The 20569-nt window shown below is 55.2% G+C and overlaps 7 protein-coding genes across 7 annotated transcripts; 2 read left to right on the top strand and 5 right to left on the bottom strand.

Moving 5' to 3' along the window:
• Positions 1–218: 218 nt before the first annotated feature.
• On the bottom strand, positions 219–566 carry CCM_05598 (uncharacterized protein; the record flags this gene model as incomplete). Its single annotated transcript, XM_006670742.1, has 2 exons — positions 219–356; positions 411–566. 2 exons carry the CDS (start codon positions 564–566, stop codon positions 219–221), a joined length of 294 nt encoding a protein of 97 aa, XP_006670805.1.
• A 6574-nt stretch (positions 567–7140) lies between these two features.
• Positions 7141–9293, bottom strand: CCM_05597 (RING finger protein; the record flags this gene model as incomplete). The annotated part of the gene is made up of 2 exons (XM_006670741.1): positions 7141–8642; positions 8702–9293. The coding sequence occupies 2 exons, from the start codon at positions 9291–9293 to the stop codon at positions 7141–7143; spliced, it is 2094 nt and encodes a 697-aa protein (XP_006670804.1).
• Positions 9294–9901: 608 nt separating this feature from the next.
• On the top strand, positions 9902–10694 carry CCM_05596 (dolichyl pyrophosphate phosphatase; the record flags this gene model as incomplete). Its single annotated transcript, XM_006670740.1, has 2 exons — positions 9902–9967; positions 10041–10694. The coding sequence occupies 2 exons, from the start codon at positions 9902–9904 to the stop codon at positions 10692–10694; spliced, it is 720 nt and encodes a 239-aa protein (XP_006670803.1).
• A 371-nt stretch (positions 10695–11065) lies between these two features.
• Positions 11066–13221, bottom strand: CCM_05595 (uncharacterized protein; the record flags this gene model as incomplete). Its single annotated transcript, XM_006670739.1, has 4 exons — positions 11066–12229; positions 12325–12668; positions 12726–12886; positions 12944–13221. The coding sequence occupies 4 exons, from the start codon at positions 13219–13221 to the stop codon at positions 11066–11068; spliced, it is 1947 nt and encodes a 648-aa protein (XP_006670802.1).
• A 3149-nt stretch (positions 13222–16370) lies between these two features.
• Positions 16371–16635, top strand: CCM_05594 (glucose repressible protein Grg1; the record flags this gene model as incomplete). Its single annotated transcript, XM_006670738.1, has 2 exons — positions 16371–16492; positions 16548–16635. The coding sequence occupies 2 exons, from the start codon at positions 16371–16373 to the stop codon at positions 16633–16635; spliced, it is 210 nt and encodes a 69-aa protein (XP_006670801.1).
• Positions 16636–16870: 235 nt separating this feature from the next.
• On the bottom strand, positions 16871–17683 carry CCM_05593 (Emopamil-binding protein; the record flags this gene model as incomplete). Its single annotated transcript, XM_006670737.1, has 2 exons — positions 16871–17061; positions 17143–17683. 2 exons carry the CDS (start codon positions 17681–17683, stop codon positions 16871–16873), a joined length of 732 nt encoding a protein of 243 aa, XP_006670800.1.
• Positions 17684–18160: 477 nt separating this feature from the next.
• Positions 18161–20160, bottom strand: CCM_05592 (NAD+ kinase; the record flags this gene model as incomplete). The annotated part of the gene is made up of 3 exons (XM_006670736.1): positions 18161–18606; positions 18660–19935; positions 20044–20160. The coding sequence occupies 3 exons, from the start codon at positions 20158–20160 to the stop codon at positions 18161–18163; spliced, it is 1839 nt and encodes a 612-aa protein (XP_006670799.1).
• Positions 20161–20569: the final 409 nt, after the last annotated feature.

Raw genomic sequence — 20569 nt, 5'->3', positions numbered from 1 at the left:
CTGGTGAGTAGGCACGCACGCACATATGCCCAGGCCGAGCTGCCTTTAAGATTTCCGACATCAACTCTGAGACACTGGAAAGCAATATGATCATTCATCTGTGATTTATCCATATATTGGTCTAATCAATGCACGACTGAACTCTACCGAGCCCCCGGGTTGTTTGCGTCGTGGCTACCCTACCAGCCAGAACGCTAAGACAGCACTAGATGGCAAACCTACCAGCTAGGACGATGAATGGTCGGTCGGTCAATCAGGGTCGGACACATTTCGGCCGGAACGCGCTCTAGGATTGCAGACCAGACATATATTTCAGTGACCAAGCACGCCTTCTTGATCTCCGTGACGGCGACGCTCTCACTACAGACTGGGAAAGGCAACTCCCCTCCACGCCCCAGCGATCAACGCACTGATAGCGGTCGCTTGTGATTGTCTTGCGCTGTACTGGAAACTTTATTGTCCCGATTGACATTGGGTTCTTCAGCAAGGAAGATGCTGGGTGGCGGGTCGCCAGCGCGGTGCTCAGTCTGTGTGTATGTGTGTATGTGTGTCTGTGCCAAGGCCATTACCAGACGCCCGAAGTCCGGAATCCTACAAATTCCAAACAAGATGAAAGTCTTTGCCAAGAGAAAGAAGCTTTCGCCCAAGACAAGGAAGATGAATGAGGCGAGGCGTAGCTGCGTAGCTGCCCATGGGCGTAACTTGTTGGTATATTCTACACACCCTATTTTGCATACCCAGCCAGTATGCCCTAGATGACCCGAGGCTCTCCTTTCAAACCGTACGGTTGTCCTGTCGTGTCTTGGTGCCAAGCTATGCGGGGTATCTGAAGCACGGTCATGGGCACTGACAGCCGACGAAGCTCGCCATCAGGGACGACTCAATGAAGGGGAACAAAGAAGTGGACTGGGAGCAGCAAAGAATATTGCACAATCTTGCAAAGAACCCCATGCAGCGAGGTGCAACGAGCGTCCGTCGTAGCCCTGCCAAGAATTTGCAACGACAACGGCCCTTCTTCCTCTTTCGCTGCCCCGAGGGCTTGGCAGTTCCAATATCATATCTCCAAGAAGATCCCGGTAGAGGATGGTACTTTTGGAGCGAAGGTGTATCAAAGGGGCCTAGGGTGCCTTTTGTTCATCTGTTCCGTCTGCTTCATTTCGGCGGTCAATGGTCGCCGAGACTTCTTTCTCAACAGGCGAACAAACAGGTAATGTATCTCACCGCTCAGAAACTATCAGAACGGGCGGGTACCCTGCACAATAGTAGAAAAGATACAAGTGGTTCGGTCTAGAGGGAACTATTGTCGATTACATTGTGGCCAGATGTAGAAGTCTCTAATGTGTGCTCTAGGCTCAGCGTTGCAAGGCGCAGGAACAGCGTAGCATCCAGTGGCAAGATACCTATCTGCGTACTGGGAGCGGGAATAACGGCCTATTGTCGTCGCAGCAGCGAGTTCTCACAGCCATCGAATCTTGAGCTTCCTCTTACGGAAGCACTCTAATGCTTTGTATCAGACGGAGAAGCCGACGCGATTAGCACATTACGAGGGCCTCCCTGGAGAAAAGCCCAGCGAGGAGGGATGGCCGGAGTGGCTGCGCGGACGACCCATCTATTGCTGAGAGATTACATTACAAGCAAAAGTATTCTCATCCTCAACTCTTACTCGCTGGAGACATTGTCCGGACTTGTGCTGAAGCACTCGTAAGACAGTTCGGCTAGTTGAACATGAGGCTGCCTGATTTATACGACAGGTACAGGCGACATGGTACGAGTACAGATATTACCAGACAGTAGAAACTACTTCTTCTTCTACTACACTCTAGTATTCTTGCGGCGATTTTCGGATGGTTGCAGTATTTACCCAACCCCCAAGCTTTTTCAATTTCACATCGTCCAGCGTCATCTGCAATCCCTATTTGGCAGCCTTGGTGCTAGGCTTTACAAGCAAGACAAGACGGAATGAAGCGTACATCTACTCTACGTCCCTGCGGCCGGTGCGCAAGGGGTTCGCTGGGCATTAGTTAGGTTTTGATACATGGGGGGCAGGTGTTTGGGATGATATGCAGCACTTCAGAATGACCTTGACACTGTCTAAGCATCAGCTGGATAGGGGGAAACAAGGGCGCACGTGGGATGGAAAGGATGATGGATTCAAACCAGGAAGGTCATTGATTCAGGCTCGACAGGCCCGTCGTTGTTCTATATCAAGGTGGAGTGACAAGGCTCGTCTTGCTGATGGTTGAGACACTTGGACGCGGTCAGTCACCGGTAGGGCTATGTACCACATTAAGTCGATGGTCTCTTTCGTCCCGTATGCGATGGTGGCTGGCTGCCGCATTCCCCCAGAGGCCCCGTCCTGGTCTACCTCGTGGCACGCTGGATTCTCCCAAGCCGGCATGCCACGAATCTTCTCTATTTTGGCACGGCGATGACCTCGGAAGAAGGGACACACAAAAAACGTGCCTCTTTGCGTCTGCGCCAACACGGGGCCCAATTACGTGCGTGGCTGGGGGGGCCTTCGGGCCACTTACACCACCACCCACCATGGGTTCGCGAGAACTCCTTCGTTAGGCAGCCTCCCCAGCCACCCCTCCTGGATTATTTCCCCCATGGCGATAGCAACTATATTGATATACGGTGTGAATAGGCGCATGAGAGAGAAATCAATGGTAAAAGGTTGTGGATGTGGCAAATAAGCTACTTGGCTACCTCTAGTTGGGGGAAAAAGTGTCAACTGAGACACGAGACTGATCCGACTAGTTCACCGAACCGGGCATGCCGCCTAGGTACGGTATTCAGTTGTGAGAGCCGTATCCACAGAGGATGTACTTTTTGTCGTCTAGTTTTTAAAACTATAGACGAGGACGCGGTCAAAGAAACTCGCGATAACTAAGGCATTCATCTACGGCGTGATGGGTTGCTGACGATGGGGTTTCTTCTTCTTTGGTTTGATGATGTTTCAATGCGGTACCACGGTATATAGCCAGGATCTTTTGTGTGTTGACCTTTTTTGGGGCGTTTTTGGCGAGGGTACACGACAGTTTTTGTCAAGCGCGCCCAGCGCGTGCCGACCTTTCTTTGTGACACAGCGTCGGACAGAATCGTATAGTGGCTGGTTTTTACAAGACTTGGTCTTTTCTGCGTCTCACCTCTTTCTACTCCGTAGTACTGCCCAGTCTAATGGAGAGAACTGGCCGGGAAGCGTGGACGCGATTTCAAGAAGCCATGTTTGGCTTTCATGCTGAGACCTTTCGCGGAAAGTGCTCCTAGCAACTTGGAGCAGATGAACTGGCTCTGTGTGCGGAGTTACTGCGCAGGTATAGGTTCTCCAAAATGACTACCTAGGCCAACTTATGCCCAGTCCCGAATCCGCGCGCGGCAGGTCATGAGCCGTTCCCTGAATACGGATGGCAAGTATATCTTGGCAGGTGGACTATGATGGCGAGTTGGTTTTATTTTTACTTTTTGCATTTCTGTGAGAGACGACATATACGACATATTGATCCTGCCCTACCCACCCAGATTCTCTGGACACTCTTAGCAACAAACTCTCTCGCCTGCTCACTTCGTTTTCCAGGCACCATTTCTTTCTAGCCTGGGTCGACGGCCCGAAAGAGTTCGGTTTAGGCTTGGGCGGGTGGCGCAGAGAAATAAGATGCGTGTCCCCCTGATCCTAATTAGACGCTTAGAACAGTTTGGGGGTGGAAAGTACAAGTACGTGCTTGGTGCGAATCGTGAACCCGAGTACGGTCGTCTGTCGTCGGGGGCCATGACGGGAATTAAAGATGAGAATAAACTTGGAATGCTGCCACTTTTGCAGCTCTGCCATGATCAAGGTCGGTGTAGATTGTGTTTTATACTGAATAAGTAATAACTACCTAGGTAGTCACAATGTTCCTCGGAGATGCATCCCACACACCCCGATGAAAGGTGTGGGCACTAGAGAAATACGCCGACTCGCTGTGTTGACGCTGGGCCTTGTCACTATCTGGTTCCATGACTCGGCCGGAATGTTGTCGTTGTCGATGGCTCTATTATTAACTAGTATGGAGAAGACCATCTTGATAGGAGTCAGCACAGTTTCCTCTGCCTTTGTACTTGGCACTTTCCTACCTGGTCGACTTTCGCTCCTTCTCACCCCCCCCCCCTCCCTTGGCGTCCCCTTTGCGTCTTTGGGGGGAGGCGAGACATTCAACATGGTCGGTCCACTCCCCAACCGTGGGAACCTTTGGGGGTCAATGTACAATTTGGGTTAACGAGTGAGGGGTAACTTTGCAACTGACTAGGTAACTACCTATCCTGTACCAGTAATCCGTACGGGTCAACAAGTTGATTCGACGCTGTACGTCGGACGTCGGCGCACACCTAGCCTGTAATAAGCACGGTCCAAAGTGGCGCGGTGGGCGTCGGAACGTACCATACGTATTGTTGGCTAGAGTATCCGTACTACGGGACGGTTTCTTCGTTATGTCCTTGGCTTGTTCCCGCATCTCAGTTTTCTACCTTTGTGACATCGCGCCGGTTTGTTCCGGGGGGGCAAGTGGCGCTGATGTTTTTTTTTTTTTTTAAATGATGCTGCGTTTAGCTGCCAGGCCAATCCCTGTTCCATTCTCTTGTTGCCCTGCAAAAAGATACTTGGTCCGCAGGTACAAGATGCTGGGATCCGCCGCTGCCCAGGGGATATTTTGGCGTCGCCTGCCCCCTGCCTATTTGTGCTAGAGACACGGCTATTAACTACTTGCCCATGGTATTAACTAGTTGACTTTACTAGTTGGCTTTTCCCCCCAGACCCCAGGTGCCCCCCCCCCCCAAGAATCCCTGTACCAGCCAGCCGGAGCAATAGCTCGATCCGGCCGCCGAAGCTGACCAGGGTGGTCGTCTTTGCACAACATGCAATTATGCAAATTCTCTGTATAATTCGGATTGGCCAGCTTCCGACGGTATATTGCTCATCGTATTCTCCAGCTTGACGGCATTCACACTATGAAATATGAAAATGCCCAGGATCCAGATGTTAGTCAAGTGCGACTTGAGTAATAAATAAAACATTCAAAGGACAAAAGAAGAAAGAAAAGCACCGTTCGATGAACCCTGGTCGTGGTTGCACTGGCGAAAGCCGAACTACGCTCCCTGCAGAAAATGCAACGCCCTCGACCTCTTGGAACTAGTTGGCAAAAAGCTATTGTCCCTCGTAGTTTTGCCCATGCATCTTTTTTAACTCGATAGGGCAACAAAAACGAAAAATGGCGCAGTTGGAAGCCAAAAGTCGATGTAGTGCAGACGACCCGGGCAAAAGGGTGGCGCGAGGAGTCTGTGGGAAATATGCGCTTCTACTACAGACGCCACTTGAATTTGAACGGGAATAGGGCAAAGGTAGACCTGGTACAAAGGCGCTGTTGGTACACTGTACAACAAGGGGAGCGCTCTTCTGGGTGCTGAAGAGCATACGTTTGTGGTTGCTGACTGACATGGAAGACACTGCAGCCTTTTTTTTTGGTTTCCTCACTCACTAGCACGACAAACTCGCTCCCCCGTGTCTGTATTGGAACTATTTCTCTCCTCCCGTCTTCTCGCTGCTTCCCCCCCTCCAGGAAACATCGCGGGCGAAGATGGAGCTAGGTTCCCGATCCTTTGCTGTAAGCCGACGTTCCCCGACCTACCCCCCCGTGTCTCGTAATAAGATGCGGTCAGAAATAAGCGAGGGCTGCAAAAAAAAAAGGACAAAAGTTCTGTCTTTTCTAACGGAGAGGGCAAAAAGAGAAAAATAGGCAGGGAATTATGACTGCGGGAGGGGGAGGGGGTGTGTGTGTGTGTGGTCGTGACCTTGGGCACATGGCCATGATGAACGCTTTCTGTACAGCTTTTTTTCCTTTTTTGTCTCATTGCCCCCTCTTGTCTCTCGTCTGCGATTTCTTTTTTGACTTTTCCTGGTGCTCCATAAGGTCACGCCCGCTGTCAAATGTCTGTAGCACCCCCGTGCAAGGCGATACGAGAGGCTCGTACGCTACGGAAGAGGGCTTCCAACGTCAAGCAGAAAGAGGCTATGTAGACACGGTTGTATTCTTGGACACACGAGGGTTGGAAGGGTGGGTTGCGGAGCGCTTGGCTCGCCTTCTTTTCGTACGGGTTTCCATTTGAAGCATCACGGGTTACCGAGAGAACGGATAAAGGGAGGGGGGGGGCAAATGTCCTGCTCTGCGTGAGGCCGCCGCGCTCTCCTCGTAGCTTGTATCCGTAGATTGACACCTAGATTCTGCTTCTGCTTCCCCAGGTGCATGACCGTTGTACCGAGTACACGCAAGACTGTAAATCCCTCCCGCTCGCGAAAGTGAACCCCCTCCCCCTCCACCCCCTCCCAAATCCCTGTTTCGTTCACCATGCACGCACGCCAGGACCCTTACACGAGTATTGCAGAGTCACTCTGTTTTTGTTTTTTTTTCTTCTTTTCCTCCCGCGATACTGTGTAACATGATGCCTCTCATCTGGCAGATGAGTCATGCAACGTTTTGGGCGCACGTTGCGCGCATTGTGCCTAAAAATGATACCCTCCTTCCCCAAAGCCTCAAAAGACGTGCAGAAATCATGGGCTCAAATATCCACAAATCAGCAACCAAAGCTATAAAAAGGTAGAAATTACGCACACTACTCGAGGGCGTCTTTCTTGGCTGCCATTTCTCGCCTTCTTGTCCTCCAGGTCTTGCGTGTTGCATGGCCACACCCCGTGAGCCGCCGCAACCTCAAGAGTCGAGGAATCGTCATGTCGGAGAGTCAGTGTGGTTCGTCTATATAGTAAGTGGCTTACGGGAGTGGCTGTGGTTCTGGCTGCCAGACACGAGCTGAATGAGCGTTGGTGGTGGCGTCTTTGCCAATCGTATTATGAATTTGAGAAGGAATATGTCATGACCAATCCCTGGGCGTCTGTACTTGGCTACGCTATTCACAGAGGCAACTTGATAGCGATATCGTCACATACCCAATTTCACCTATTGTTGAGATGGAATTGCTTCGTCGCGTGTGCTTTGTTGTCACAAATACGCCACATTGTGTATTGTAGTGAAACCTATGTCGCCATTCCGTCGTCTAGAATAAAGCTATGCCTCTTGCCAGGACGTTTTCATGTGTTATATTTACTTTTGCATTTCATCGCATCATAAAGCCAAAGTCCTCATCGTCCGAGTCACCTTGCATGTCGTCTTCCGCATCCTCCAGCGCCATCTCCACAAACCGGCGCACCCACGCCTGCTGCTCCGGGTTGAGCTGCGCCATCATCTCCCGCTCTGCTTCCTCCTGCTGCTCTTGCTGCCGCCGGTTCTCGAGCGCCTGCTGCTGTCTCGCCCGGCCCGCGTCGTGCTGCTGCTGCCGTCCACGTTCTGGGCCGGCCGCGCCTCGTCCTCGACCTCGACCTCGTGCCGCCGCCGCCGCCGCGCCTCCGCGGGCACCACCTCCTCGCTGGGCTCTATAATTCTGACCGCCGCCGCCACGACCGCCGCCGCCGCCACGTCGGCCATCCCCCGGACCGGGCGCAGCATCCGCCGGCTCGTGCCTTGGTGGCCGTCCCGCCTGGTCATCCATGACTCGCAGAACGAGCGGCGCTTCTCGCGCAACAGCGGGTCTTCTTTCTTGAGGCGCCAGCTCTTCCGGTGGGGGGTTGCCATTGGCTCCATTCTCGCCGAGGACAGATTCCTCGCCATCGCTTTCTTCCTCATCGGGGGGTACAACGAGCATCTCCTCCTCGACCGGTGCGGGCACAGCGTCCAGGGCGAGCTGCCCGCCGCCAAACCCAAGTCCGACGTCGTCGCCATCGCCGCCTTCCAGCTCCCAGAGGCGCATGTAACACGACGTCACCTTGCCGTCGGGCTGCATGTTGTAGTGCTTGTACGGGTTGCTCGGATCGAGCCAGGCGGAGCAGAGGTAGCAAAAGTGCGTGTCGCAGCGCGAGCAAATCATGTGGTTGCAGCCATGCGTCTTTTGCGCCGGGGCCGAGCACGTCGGACACGGCGAGGTGTGTAGTTCCACGTAGGCTATCGAGGCCTTTTCCTCATCCGTGAGCTCCTGCCTCGTTTTCTTACCCGCACAGCGGACAAACTCGCCGTGCCATGACTGGAGACATCGGCTGCAAAACGCGAAGCCGCAGTCGTCGCAGACAGACAACAAGTCGGCAGGGTTGAACTTGGCCTTGGCAGTGGCCTTTTTCGTCGTTTGTGTGCCGTCTTCCACCTCTGTATCTTCGTCGTCGTCATCTTGGTCGGAAACGTCAACGAGTTCGAGGCCCTGCGGCTTCTTGTGCTTCTTGGAGCGGGCGGCGCCATTGCACCACTGTCGCGGGCAGTAGATGGTGTTTTTGTCAGATTCCAGCTCCGTTTTGTACTTGAGCGTAACAAATCTCTTGACCAGCTCTTCTGTGAGGCCAATCTGAAGCAACTCGCTCGGGCTGATGAACGTCTTTGGCTTCTTGAGTTGACGGCTGGCTGTCTCCCCAAGGCTTTTAGAGCCTCGCTCTTTGGCGCAGTTTGGCGCCAGACACCGCACCGTTAAGAGCTCGCCGCTTTGGATGGCATTGCCATAAAAGTCACAGAGACACTTAACGCAAAATATGTGACCGCAGTCCATCATCTTGTGGCAGCTCGAGCCCTTTTTCGGATCTGCATCCAATCATCAGTGCAAGTCCACAAGAGTGGGCTCTTTTTCATTTCAAACGTACCCAGACAGACGCCACATTCAAAGGTTTCCCTTTCAAACGCTGCTTTTTTGGCCTTGATGTCGTAATCCAGCACGGCGAGCTTGTGCTCCGCGTCCACGGCGAGGGTGCCGTCCATCGCAATCGTGCCAAACACGTCATCCGCACCGTGCTGCACGTGGTCAATGTACGTGTATGCGACCATGTCGCGGCCCATGTCCTCCCAGAGCCGCGGCGCGTCCATCTCGAGCCGAGCGAGTGTCTCGTTGCTCAACCACGGCGGCGTCGTCGTCAGCGTGACGCGTGGCGGGCACGACTCCGGGTAGCCATCAGGCAGGCTGATACGTATCGAGATGGGTGGGAGATGCGATACTTGCAGCGAGTCGAGAGGCGGCGGTGGCGGCTGGTCATGCTGCGGTGCGTGAACCTCACCCACGGCTGCGTTTCCAGCCGGCGGAAAGGTGACGGTCAACGGCGCGGCCAGCTCGACGGGAATTTCCAGTTCAAAAGTAAACGGCGAGGTGGCGCCTGGGGGCTTGCGCAGCTCAGGGAAAATGGCCTCGAGCGTCTCCAGCTCCGTGCGACGCAGTTCGTCGCTGTCATCGATGGGATCCATGGTAGTGTTTGCTGCGCGTCTGCCTCATTATTATTATTCGGGTCTCGGGTCCTTGCAGTATCACAGTTCCATCTAATTATAAAGCCTGGCTCTCGTGTACGCCTGGAAAGGCAAAACCCGGTCACCTAGTGCTGGTGAGAATGTCGCACGCAAGGGTGGCGGTTTAGTTAGGTGGTGGGCAATATTTGTGCAATGTGGCAACAGGTCTTGATAGCGTGAGGAGCCAGCTGTGTGATGAACGAGGGATCTGGTTCCCGGTCAGTGGTCGGTAATGATATTCAACTGGACAGCATAGAGAGAAAAGGAGGAAGAAGATGAATTCCGCCACTCCGGTTTGGCGTATTGATTGGCTGGCTTTGTCCAAGGCGCTGTGATGCACCATCAGCCAGCCCACTATCTTTACCCCCACAACCGCCTGGTGTTTGCATCACCACCATCCGCCATCAATCAGCCAACACCTCTGGCGTTTGCTCTGATTCATTTGTTTTTCGCGCGTCATTGCGGTGTTTTCAGTCCGGCTTGCGCATTTACAGGCACAGCATGCGATAAATCTACAGGAAATCCGACGCATTCACAACACTCCATCCTCTCCGCTCCCCCTCGCCATCATGGGCTACAACGAAGCCGCCGCCGCCGCGCCATTGGCATCGCTCTCCATCACGCACGTCTTCTATGTGAGTCTCGTTACTCCCCGCTCGCCGCGAAACCCCTTTTCTCTTCCCTGTCTGACCCGTTCCCCTGCGCCAGGACCCCAACGACCGCATCTCCCTCCTCTGCGCCTACCTCGCCCTCCTCCCCCAGGCCCTCGGCGTCGTCTACCTCACCCTCATCTTCGCGTCGCGCGAGGTCGAGATTGCCCTGCTCTTCGCCGGCCAGCTCGCCTGCGAGGCCCTCAACTTTTTCCTCAAGCGCCTCATCAAGGAGGAGCGTCCGCGCCAGATCCACGGCAAGGGCTACGGCATGCCCAGCTCCCACGCCCAGTTTGTCTTTTTCTGGAGCGTCGCCCTCACCCTCGTCCTCCTCGTGCGCCACCGACCGACGACGCTCAACGGCTCGAAACCCACCAACAGCAGGATCGTCGAGCGCCTCGCCGTCAGCGCCGCCAGCCTGGCGCTGGCCGCCGCCACGGCCTGGAGCCGCATCTACCTCAACTACCACACCCCCAAGCAGGTTCTCATTGGCAGCTCCGTCGGCGCGCTGACGGCCGTTGCGTGGTTCGTCTTGACGGCGGCGCTGCGCAGCTCGGGCCTGCTGGCGTGGGCGCTGGACCTGCCCCTCGTGCGTGCGTTTCGAGTCAGGGACCTGGTGGTAGAAGAGGACCTCAGCGAGGCCGGTTGGGACCGGTGGGAGGCGCGAAGATTGGCCAGGAAGAACAAGAGCAAAGGTCCCAAGGCTCATTAACGGCATATACGTCCAAAAGGCGAGACTCTGCCTCCCCGTCAGAGGATTCTACGGCAAATTTGACGTTTGTCTCACGACATTGCATTGTCACGACATCACACTGTCACGACATCATATTGCTGCTGCATTACGTTGCTGATTCACGTAAATATACCCCCCATGTACAGTAGCAAATCAACCGTGTTTTCTAAAAATCCGAAGCTGATATAGAACAAAGAAAGTAAATATACATCATGTAATCATGAAAACGCTAAGAAAAGAGCAAAATAGGGAGGGATGCCTCCCGAGTGCAGCCGGCTCATATTCCCGTCTATGAAAAACAAGAGAATACAGTGTAATACATGTCTCACAGACTCCCTAGTCCTTCTCGTTCAAATCCATTCCGAGGGACGCTTCTCCTTGCCCGTGCCTTCCCACGGCGACGGATCCTTGTCCGACGGACTCGTCACGGTGACGCTGTTTCCCGGACCGTCGGGGCTGTACGCCATCGGGCTGAGCAGCATCCGGCTCTCGCGCTCCTTGCCCTTGCCCTTGCGGTCCTTTTTGGCAGGCTGCAGCGGCGCCGGCGGCAGCGCCTTGCTCGGGTCGACCCAGACGGTGCTGCCAATGAGCACCGAGGTGCGTGGGGAGACGGGAGAGTCGTCGCCCAGCGGCCTAGGCGCCGCCGCCGCCGCCGCCGCCGCTGCGGGCCCCCACATCATGGATTTGGGGTAGATGGACGACGTCGGCCGCGGCGTGGGCATGCGCTCCTCCAGGTACGACGGCGGGCCGCCACCCGCGCGGGACATGTCGTTGACGTTGGAGAGACGCAGGCCAATCTGCACCGTGGCCGAGGACCCCATGGAGGAGTCGCGCTGGTGGCTCGGCACGAAACCGGGCTTGGGCGGCAGCAGGCTGGAAATGTCTCTCCGGATAATGTCAATCTCCATGGCCTTGATGTCGTCGTCGTTCACCTCGGCGCTCTGGCCCCGCGTCGCCAGCATCGGCGGCGTGTAGGTGGCCGCCGGCGGGATGGACAGCGGCTTGGGGTTGAGCGCCGGCGCCTGCTGCAGCAGCGGCTGCGGCTGCGGCTGCGGGAACACGCTGTACGAGGCCTTGCGCGTGTGCATCCGCCGCGGGGAGCCGCCAAAATTTTGCTGCGAGGCGGTGGCGCTCGACGTCTGCGCCAGGCCAATCTGGCTCTCGGCGATGAAGCTCTCGGCGTCGGTGTCGCCCGGCGAGTTGGGCCGGTAGACGCGCGGTGGCGGCGAGACGGGCTGTTCGATTTGGTTGGCGTACGTCTCTGTCATGGGTGATTTGCGGATTTGCCGCTTCCTCGAGCGCTGCTGCTGCTTCTCGCGGTCTAGCATCTCGAGGTAGCCCTTGCGGCCAATGTTGCTGCGCTGGCAGGTACGCAGGAACAAGTAGAGGCCACCATTGGTCAGGCCGGTCAGGTTGGTGGCCACCATGGCAGCCATGGCGAGGTTGCCACGCAGCTGCGTAACATCCATGTCGTTGCGCAGAGTAAGACTGGCGAAAAACGGCACAACGATGCTCTGTCCAGGGTGTTAGTCTTGATGTTTGGGGGTGCCAGGGGTGGATGGCCGATGGGACTTGCATTCGTGATGGCGCCAGTGCACATGTAGTAGACCATGCGTGAGGCGGCAATTCGCTCAATGACACTGCCTGATGTGCTCCGATGGAGTCTGATGAGCGTGATGGCACTGCCGAGCAGCAGACTGCCAGATATGGCGGTAAAGAGGGCAAAGCACTCGACGCGATATCTCTGCACGAACCAGAAGAGCGAGGCGAAGCAAAAGTTGGGCGGCTGCACCACCTGAGTGACGCCATATGTGATGGCGAGAGAGACGGCAACGAGGGCTACGCAGACAGAGACTGTCCACTTGCCGAAGCTGTCGAATGCGCGTCGCCGAAAGGCGCGCAGAGTCGTCTCCATGCCAAAGACGAACTGTATATATGGGACAATAAATATGGCTATGGAAATTAGCAACTTGCTTTCAGAGCTCATTGCAGACAGGGCGAGATACTCACTCGGAAACATGACCTGTGAAATAGGCAGGCAGCCAAGGATCAGCAGTCCTTCCATGCCCTTGGACTGCTCAACGGCGGTAATAATGCCTTGGATAATAATTCCAATAGCCAGAATAAAGGGGAAAATATGCATGGGCCCTATGATTTTATACATTGATGTCCTGAAAAATTGTTAGAGTCTCGATCTTTTCATTCCATTTGTTCATCACTGTTCGTACCGGAATTTCATCTGGGGATCAGCCCTCTTGGCACCCACGTAGCAGTCCCAAAAGATGCCCACCGCTACGATGAAGCCAACCACGGCATTGAAGCTAGCGAGAATAATGGTCGACTGTCGTATCGTCTTGGAGCTGGCGAATCGCAACTCGTTGATGACTGCGTTTGTCGAGTTGGCTTGGAACTGGAATCCGGTCCAGTCTGTAGTGAAGGTTCCATCCCCAATGATTCCCTCCGCGGCCGCCCGGATATCGAATACATGAGGTTTGCTGCCGGTCATATTCCTCGTATTTTTGGGGGCGTTTTTTAAAAAGTAATTCGCAAACTAAATCAAAGATTTGTCCTCGTGTGTTGGACTTGGCGACTTGAAAGCACTGTAGTGCAAGAGAGCACGCTGGCTTGGCCAGATGTCTACTCGGTATGGGCCGACATCTAGTTTCCGCTGCTTTCTGCCGGCGCCGCAAGCTGTGAGCCTCTGTTGCTAGTTCTGCTGTTACTGTCGCTGCTGCTGTTGGCTGCTGGTGATGTTGGTACGTTGGTGGTGCTGTCGCGTTTACGAACTCGACAATCGATGAACAGATATAGCGACAATGGTTCGAACGGTTTCTTCTAACGTGTAGATAAGAGAGTGAGACTTTGGGGAGACGGAAACAAACAGGCAGAAATAGACAAGAGTTGACAAAACGTGACAAGAGACAACCCTTGAATCAGGGATACGCGGGGATCAAGTCGCCTACTGCATAGATGGGAGGTCCACCGCGCATAAACGGCAACCCAGGCTCTCAGGGTATGGACTCTTCTTGGCCTTTTTCTCGCCTCAAACGGCAAAAGAAATCTTTATCCGGCATCTGTAGCAACCGGGCATACAAGCCTCCTTGCCTCCCCAAACACACCAAGGCAGCCTACGTCGCTACTCCCCCCTCCCTCCCCCTCCGCCACAGCCATGATGGAGGGAACCAACCCAGAGCTTATTTTCCTGCTTTTTTGTGCCCTTTCCACTGTAGTGATGCATGGGCCCGCATGATATTCGGCCTCTCCTTGTATGCAAGGCTCAGGAAAGGGCCGGAACTTTTCTGGGGGAATTCAAGAAACAGCACGAGTCACGAAAGGTTGGAGCCCAGCAGGTTTATCGAGCCCCTCGACTCCATCGTCATACGGCAAGTGACGCAGACAGCGTTCTTTACAGCGACAAGTAGTATAGATCAAATCGCCGACGAGGAGGCTGTTGGAAATTCCTTCTTTTCTTTTGTGAAAAAATGAACAGGACTACTGGTGGCTTTCGATGCCCTGCATCCAAGCCACACAGTAATAAGGCGACGTGATATAGCGGCGCTTGGCTGCGCCATTTCCACACGGCGAGCCACCTGCCACCACGCATGAATGACGGTTCATTTCCTGCTTCTGGGATTTCTCCAGAGATGGGCGCGGCAAGTCCGATAATTTTTTTTTTGGAATAGCAATTGCTGGTGAGAGGTAAAGTGGGTGGCGGCAAGTATGAAGCATCGATGCTACACTCTACAGTTTCGGGTAATGGTCCCTGGCGATTCGGTTTGAGGTTGGAGATGGTGGCGCGCGCTAACACGGGATTGGTCAATTTGACTTGATGCCTGGATTGCGGAATTCCATTTCAAGACTGGCCAGATTCCTTGGACTTTGAAGGAAGGACAGGCCAAGCGGTGGGTGCGAGGCAGTGCAGCCAAGTAGACGGGTCCCATCGCCAGGTTCGCGGATCGAGCGTGGCATGGCGCATGGCAGCGTGCAGCGTGCAGAGGCTATATCGGCGACGGCATCGTCAGGTGCTGCGGTGCATCGGCTGAGTTGACAAGAGTGAGTCGAGTAGGCGAATGCGTGCCTCGTCAAGCGTCTTTGACGGTAGCTGGCTACATAGGCTGAAGCAGACAGTCCAGCATCAAAGACGCTGTCTTCCTGTCAACCAACAAGCCAACCAACCATCTTGCCTAACAACCACCTTCATCCTGCCGCACTATCGTTTCCGCTAGCCAACTGTTCGAAGGGGAAGATCCGTGCGCGAGCGCACTACGATTAGCAGCGATGAGGCACTGCGGGTATCACCTAGTGGCCGCTGGCTGTCATAGCGGTTCTGGGGTAGGCCAGTTTGCATGGCTGGAGGGCGTCAGGCATCTTTTGCTGAGAGGGAAGACGGAATCGAAATGGTATTCCTCGCCATGTTTGAGATGTCGTGCATGAACTGTAGAGCGAGTAGCCATCTTGGCTTCCAGAACAACTCAAATCAATACGGTCCAAGTAGTCATGCACTGGCTACCCGTGGTATGCGGGAGTGCTCCAACGCGCGATAGCATGCTGTTGATGAATGTTTTGTCCGTTCGAACAAGTGTGAAATGCCTCAAGATGCTTCAGTTCGCCGAGCATTGGTGCAGAGGCCAAGGCGCCCGCCTGAGAGCCAATCAGTCGGGCATCTTGAGAGTATCGTGGGCGAGAATAATGCACCCTGGGCCTATGGATGGCATGATTCAATGCCGCAAACAAAGGCGCAGGATATTCACTTGGGGGGGATTCATATCTTCACAAGAAAAACATGCCATACTGGGCCAGACGGGAAAATGGCATCATCAATGAGCACAGAAACGCGCCTCCCCTCTCCCAACTACTCTCTAGGCAGCCAGAACGCCTGTTTTCCACGCACATGAGCAAATCAAAGTTTCCCAGCCGCCGTCATGGATTCCTGCTCAATGATGGAAGCGGACATGATAGTCCTACAAACCGGAGCCAAGGTTCCGGCGTCATCGCGATGGTGCAGCGTCATGGTGGCTTGCTCATGATGAAGGTGAGGTAGCTGATACGTCATGAACCGGCTCAACAGGCGAGTAGAAAGCCGAAGCAGCAAACGGGTGTGGATTCTGTGCCACACTGTGGCGTCACTCCCCGCCAAAACCGTCGCTCGCACTGTGGCTTGTGCCACATCAAAGATGCAGCTTGTCCCAAGACGACGAGGTTAAAAAAAGATGCCGACGCAATATCGACATATCGTCTGGGCATTGGCTAGGACGTGCATATTCTGTGGATATTGCGAGCTTCTTTTTGCCTTGCCCCTGCTGCTCGGCCGCCACCTTTTCAGATCTTTGTGCTTCGCGAGAATTCAGATGACGTCAGGACTCTGGCGTTTGTAGCTCCAGCTCATCCGTTTGACGGACAGGAACGTCCAGTCACGAGCATCACAAGCAAGAAGCAATGGCCAAAAGACACGTACATACGTAATTCCAAGTGAGGGGTAGATCAACACGGACCCTGTCGCTTTGTATTCAGCCCACTTGCCATTTTGATCCGTCTATATAAATCCCACGTCTGCGCTCCAGATCCCAACTCTTCTTCTTCCCATCACCAAACTACACTCTTCATACAAACACCACCTCAAACACTCAAAGACAACCTTCAAACAACCACTTCACAATGGATTCCATCAAGCAGGGCGCCAACTACGTCTCCGAGCAGGTCCAGAAGGCCACTTCCGGCACCAGCAAGGAAGCCAACAAGGAGGTTGCCAAGGACAGCAACGCCAACGTCGGCACTCGGTAAGGAGTTCACGCCATCAACACATCATGATCGACTGCTAACACTTGCTCCCAGTCTCAGCGCTGCCAAGGACGCCGTCGGCGACAAGGTCAACGAGTCCGGCCACGATGCCAAGGCTGAGGCTCACAAGCAGCAAATCTAAGCCGACTCTCGACACATGGGAGGAGATTGATGAGAATGGATTTTTCTCGATTGCTATAGAAATATGAATACCCTACCTTAGTCCCAAAGACAAGTTATTTTCGCAACTGTCCCACATCAAAGTGATATCGTTCCCGGCGGCCGCACGCCGTTGCACTTCATACTCTCAACTGCTAGAACCCTTCCGGAAGCAGTACCGCGGAACAACCAACTTAAACCGCGGCTATGGCTCTCACCTACTGGCCTTTCTTCGATGCCCGAACGGCAAAGGCGTGGGAGATGTCATTGTACGAGTACCACATCGCATACAGCGGGATGAAAACCCACAGCATGTTGAAGAAGACGAGGTACACCCACATGTACATGAAGTTGCTACCATCCAGGTTCAGATTGCCGATAAGCCACTCAGGGCAGAATGTCATGAAGCCTAGACAGCCCAAGTTAGCTCAACCAAATTTCTCATCACCGCCGCCATCACAAAAAGACCAGCCACAGGCAGACCACGTACCACCGTACAGCTCGCACGTCGCCAGCACAATCATCCAGAAGCTCGCCTTGGGGTCCCTCTTGGCAATCAGCCACGCAACGTACAGCGCGACCGGCCCGTCAAAGAAGACGGTCAGCAGCTCCAGGCTGATGACGCCGAGGTCCGCGCCGCCCCAGCGCCTGTCCGCGCGCGCGTACACCATCCAGAGCTGCGCAAACGGGTTGCTGCCGCCTGCCTGCGGCCCGTAGACGCGCGTCGCGCCGTGCCCGAGAAAGTTGTGCGGCGACGCCACGAGCCCCGCCGCCGCCGCGTCCGCCTCGACATACGAGAAGAAGCAGTGGTACAGGAAGCTGCCCTCGAGCACAAAGTGGCACAGCGCGTCGGCCAGGTGCCAGATGAAGAGGAAGCGCAGCGAGGCCGGCGTCCCAGTACCGGTGGGAAGGGCCCGCCGCGAGACGGCGTAGGCGACGAGGACGATGCTGGCGGCGGCGGCCAGCGACACCAGCGTCGTGGTGTCGAACAGGTCCGGCGGCAGCGAGGAGGCGGCGGCGGACGAGCTCATGGTCGGGAAGAAGTCACTGGGTTGGGAGGAGGGTTGGATGGGCACGCAAAGGAAGTTGACTTGGTTGGGAACGGAACTCTGATGGAGAATAATCAGATCCAGGGGCTTCGATCATCTCGTTCCGGGGGCGCTAGCGGGGGTTAGCATCACGGGGGGGGGGTCATTTTCCGAAGCGCAGAACGAGTATCACCACAAGAAGCATTACATTATATTGTCATGGAGCGGTCGGGAGGGAACAAGTAGACGAGCTATATTAAAAAAGCTCTATATAGTGCATTTGTCAGACCACTTTTGACCTTTTTGGCGCCATGCACTCCAGGCGCCAGGATTGAAATTGCACTTTCGAAAAGCATGTATATGAATATATTCACTATTCATACTTGAAAAATCATGCTGTATTTAAAATATTATTTTCCCTCGACCAAGGTCCAGAGCCCCCCATCTATGTTCAAAACAACGCCAGCCTCGAAAAGCACTTCACTTATCCCACTCCTTGAACTCTTTTTGCTTCTGCCGCGTATTCCACCCCAGCTTGCCGCTGATGCTGTTGACCCAGTCCTCGCTCCGTCGTCCCTCCGTCTGCACCGACGCAAACGGGTAGCGGCTCGCGCTGATGGTGACGTAGTCGCCGGGCTCGAGCTCGACGCGCTCGCGGCCGTCAAAGCTGGCCCACGACGACGTCCGCGCCGCGTAAGGCACGCCGACGCGCAGCACAATCGTGTCGGGCAGGATGATGGGCCGGAAGGAGAGGGTGTGCGCGCACACCGACGTCACGAGCATCACGGGGTTCTCGGGGTGGCACAGCGAGCCGCCGGCCGCCAGGTTGTACGCCGTCGAGCCCGTCGGCGTCGACACGCAGATGCCGTCGGCGAGGATCGAGGTAAAGTGCTCGTCGTCGCCAAAGAGCTCCGTAGACGACATCGCTGCGGGGCTGTTAGCTCTGCTATATCAATTCCGCGGAAACGGCAACACATACTTGGGTTCGGCCCGCGGTCGACAACCACTTCGTTGAGAATCTCATACGTTCCGTCAGGTCGGTGCGTGTGGGCATCCTCCCTCTCCTCGCCGATGAGTTCCTCGACGAGATCCCGCTTCTTGTGCTTCTCATCCTCGTCCTCCTCCTCGCTCGTGGTACCGCTCTGGCCACTATTCACACCGTCGACCTCTTTGGGCACAGTCTTCTTGCGCCGTATGCTGCGCATAACAGTGCTTTCGAACCGCAGCCGCAAGCTGACGGTGACGCCCTTGGTAAACGCCGAGGTGAGCGTCGGCGCATACTCTTCAAAGTCAAACTTTGTCAAGAAGCCGAGGCTGCCGAGCGCAAAGCTGAGCACCGGTGGAACGATGCGCTGGAACAGCCAGCTCGCGTACAGAACGGTGCCGTCACCACCGAGCGTAATGACAAAGTCGAAAATGTGCGGCCGTGTGCGACACATATCCTCGTCCCAGGGGCGCAGGCGCTTCTTGACATCTTCATGCGCTCGGTCCCAGTCCAGGCTAGGATCTTCTGTCATGTTTCTCTTGCAAATATCGTGGAGGAGGCCGTCGACGTTGAACTTTTTGCTATCCCGCAACTTGTCCTGAATGTATACGACGTACTTGACATTGCGGTCCAGGCTCAGCAGCCACGAGGCCAGCTCCTTTGCGTGGGGAATCAGGTCCTGGTCGTGCAGCTTGGTCAGGATGAGGATGGACTTGACACGCACCCGGATGCGCATGCTGCTAAGCCGCCGACTCAGCTCGCGCACGCCCCAGGCCATGTCACTGAGCTGCTTCTTGGTGAGCATGCGCGACGGGGCTTCGCGGGGGCCGGGAATCGTATTTTGGTGGTGCTGCTGCTGCATGGCGAGAAAGTCGACCTCGGACGCGCTCCGCATCATCTCGCGCGTCCAGTCCTGCTGGTCCGACTGGCCGAAGTCGCCGCTGTCGAGACTCGAGAGATCGACGACAGCGCGTGAGTTGCGCCGTGCCGTGCTGTGCGTGCTGGGCGCGGCCGGCGACACGCTGCTGCTCGCCGCCGGCGCTGGCGCTGGCGCAAGCAGCGACCCGTCAATCTGAGAGCTGGCGCCGCCGAGGACGGGATGCGCCTGGTATGATTTCGCTGGCGGCGGTTCGTTGCCGTGGCGCTGGCTCTCAAGGTACTGCTGTACCATGCCTGGTCTGCGCTGCACAGCAATGGTCGCGCGTGGCGGATGCTCGGACGACACGAGAGATGATTTTCGGCGATAGGGGTTCGATGGATCAAAAACAACCTGCAGTAGACCCAGCGTGAGAAACATTAGCATCGCAATTGCACGCATCGCCACGCTACTGGTCTCCATCAGGAGGCCTCACGCAACGGAAATAGGGCAGGCACGAACCTCTACCGCCTTGCATTCCTCGTCGCTGCCATCAGAGCAATCATCAAATACTGTGTCGTGCTTCTTATCTGTCGGCTGTGGCCTTTTATCCTCGTTCGGCGCCTTGTCCGCGTCCATCCTGCTTGGATCCGGGACGGGTGGCAATCGCTCTTAGAAGCTGCGCGCAGTCGCTCAGTATTTATCTTGGAAAGGGATATCACAATCGCGCGTTTCTTTCTGGTGCCGGGTTTCTCTTCGCAGTGGAAGATCAGGAGGCTTGTTGGTAGGGAAGGGTTGACTGTGAACTCGAAATCTGTAGCTTGCCAGGTGGTCGTGTTGAACCCCACCAGAAGGCCTTGAGCTTATGATAACGTGGGGTATTCGGCGCGGCTTGTGAAATGATTGACTGCGGAAAATTGGAAACCAATGGCGGAATAGGATACAGATGGACTTTTATGTTTGCTCAAGACGGCCTTGTCTATTAGCATTGCGTCCATTATCCCGGGTAGCGTGCGTTTATGTTGACCAACGGTTTGCCCCGTGCCGT

The sequence above is a fragment of the Cordyceps militaris genome, assembly GCF_000225605.1.
Source record: "Cordyceps militaris CM01 unplaced genomic scaffold CCM_S00004, whole genome shotgun sequence".
NCBI lineage: Eukaryota > Fungi > Ascomycota > Sordariomycetes > Hypocreales > Cordycipitaceae > Cordyceps > Cordyceps militaris.
This window is presented reverse-complemented; position numbering and strand designations above follow the sequence as displayed.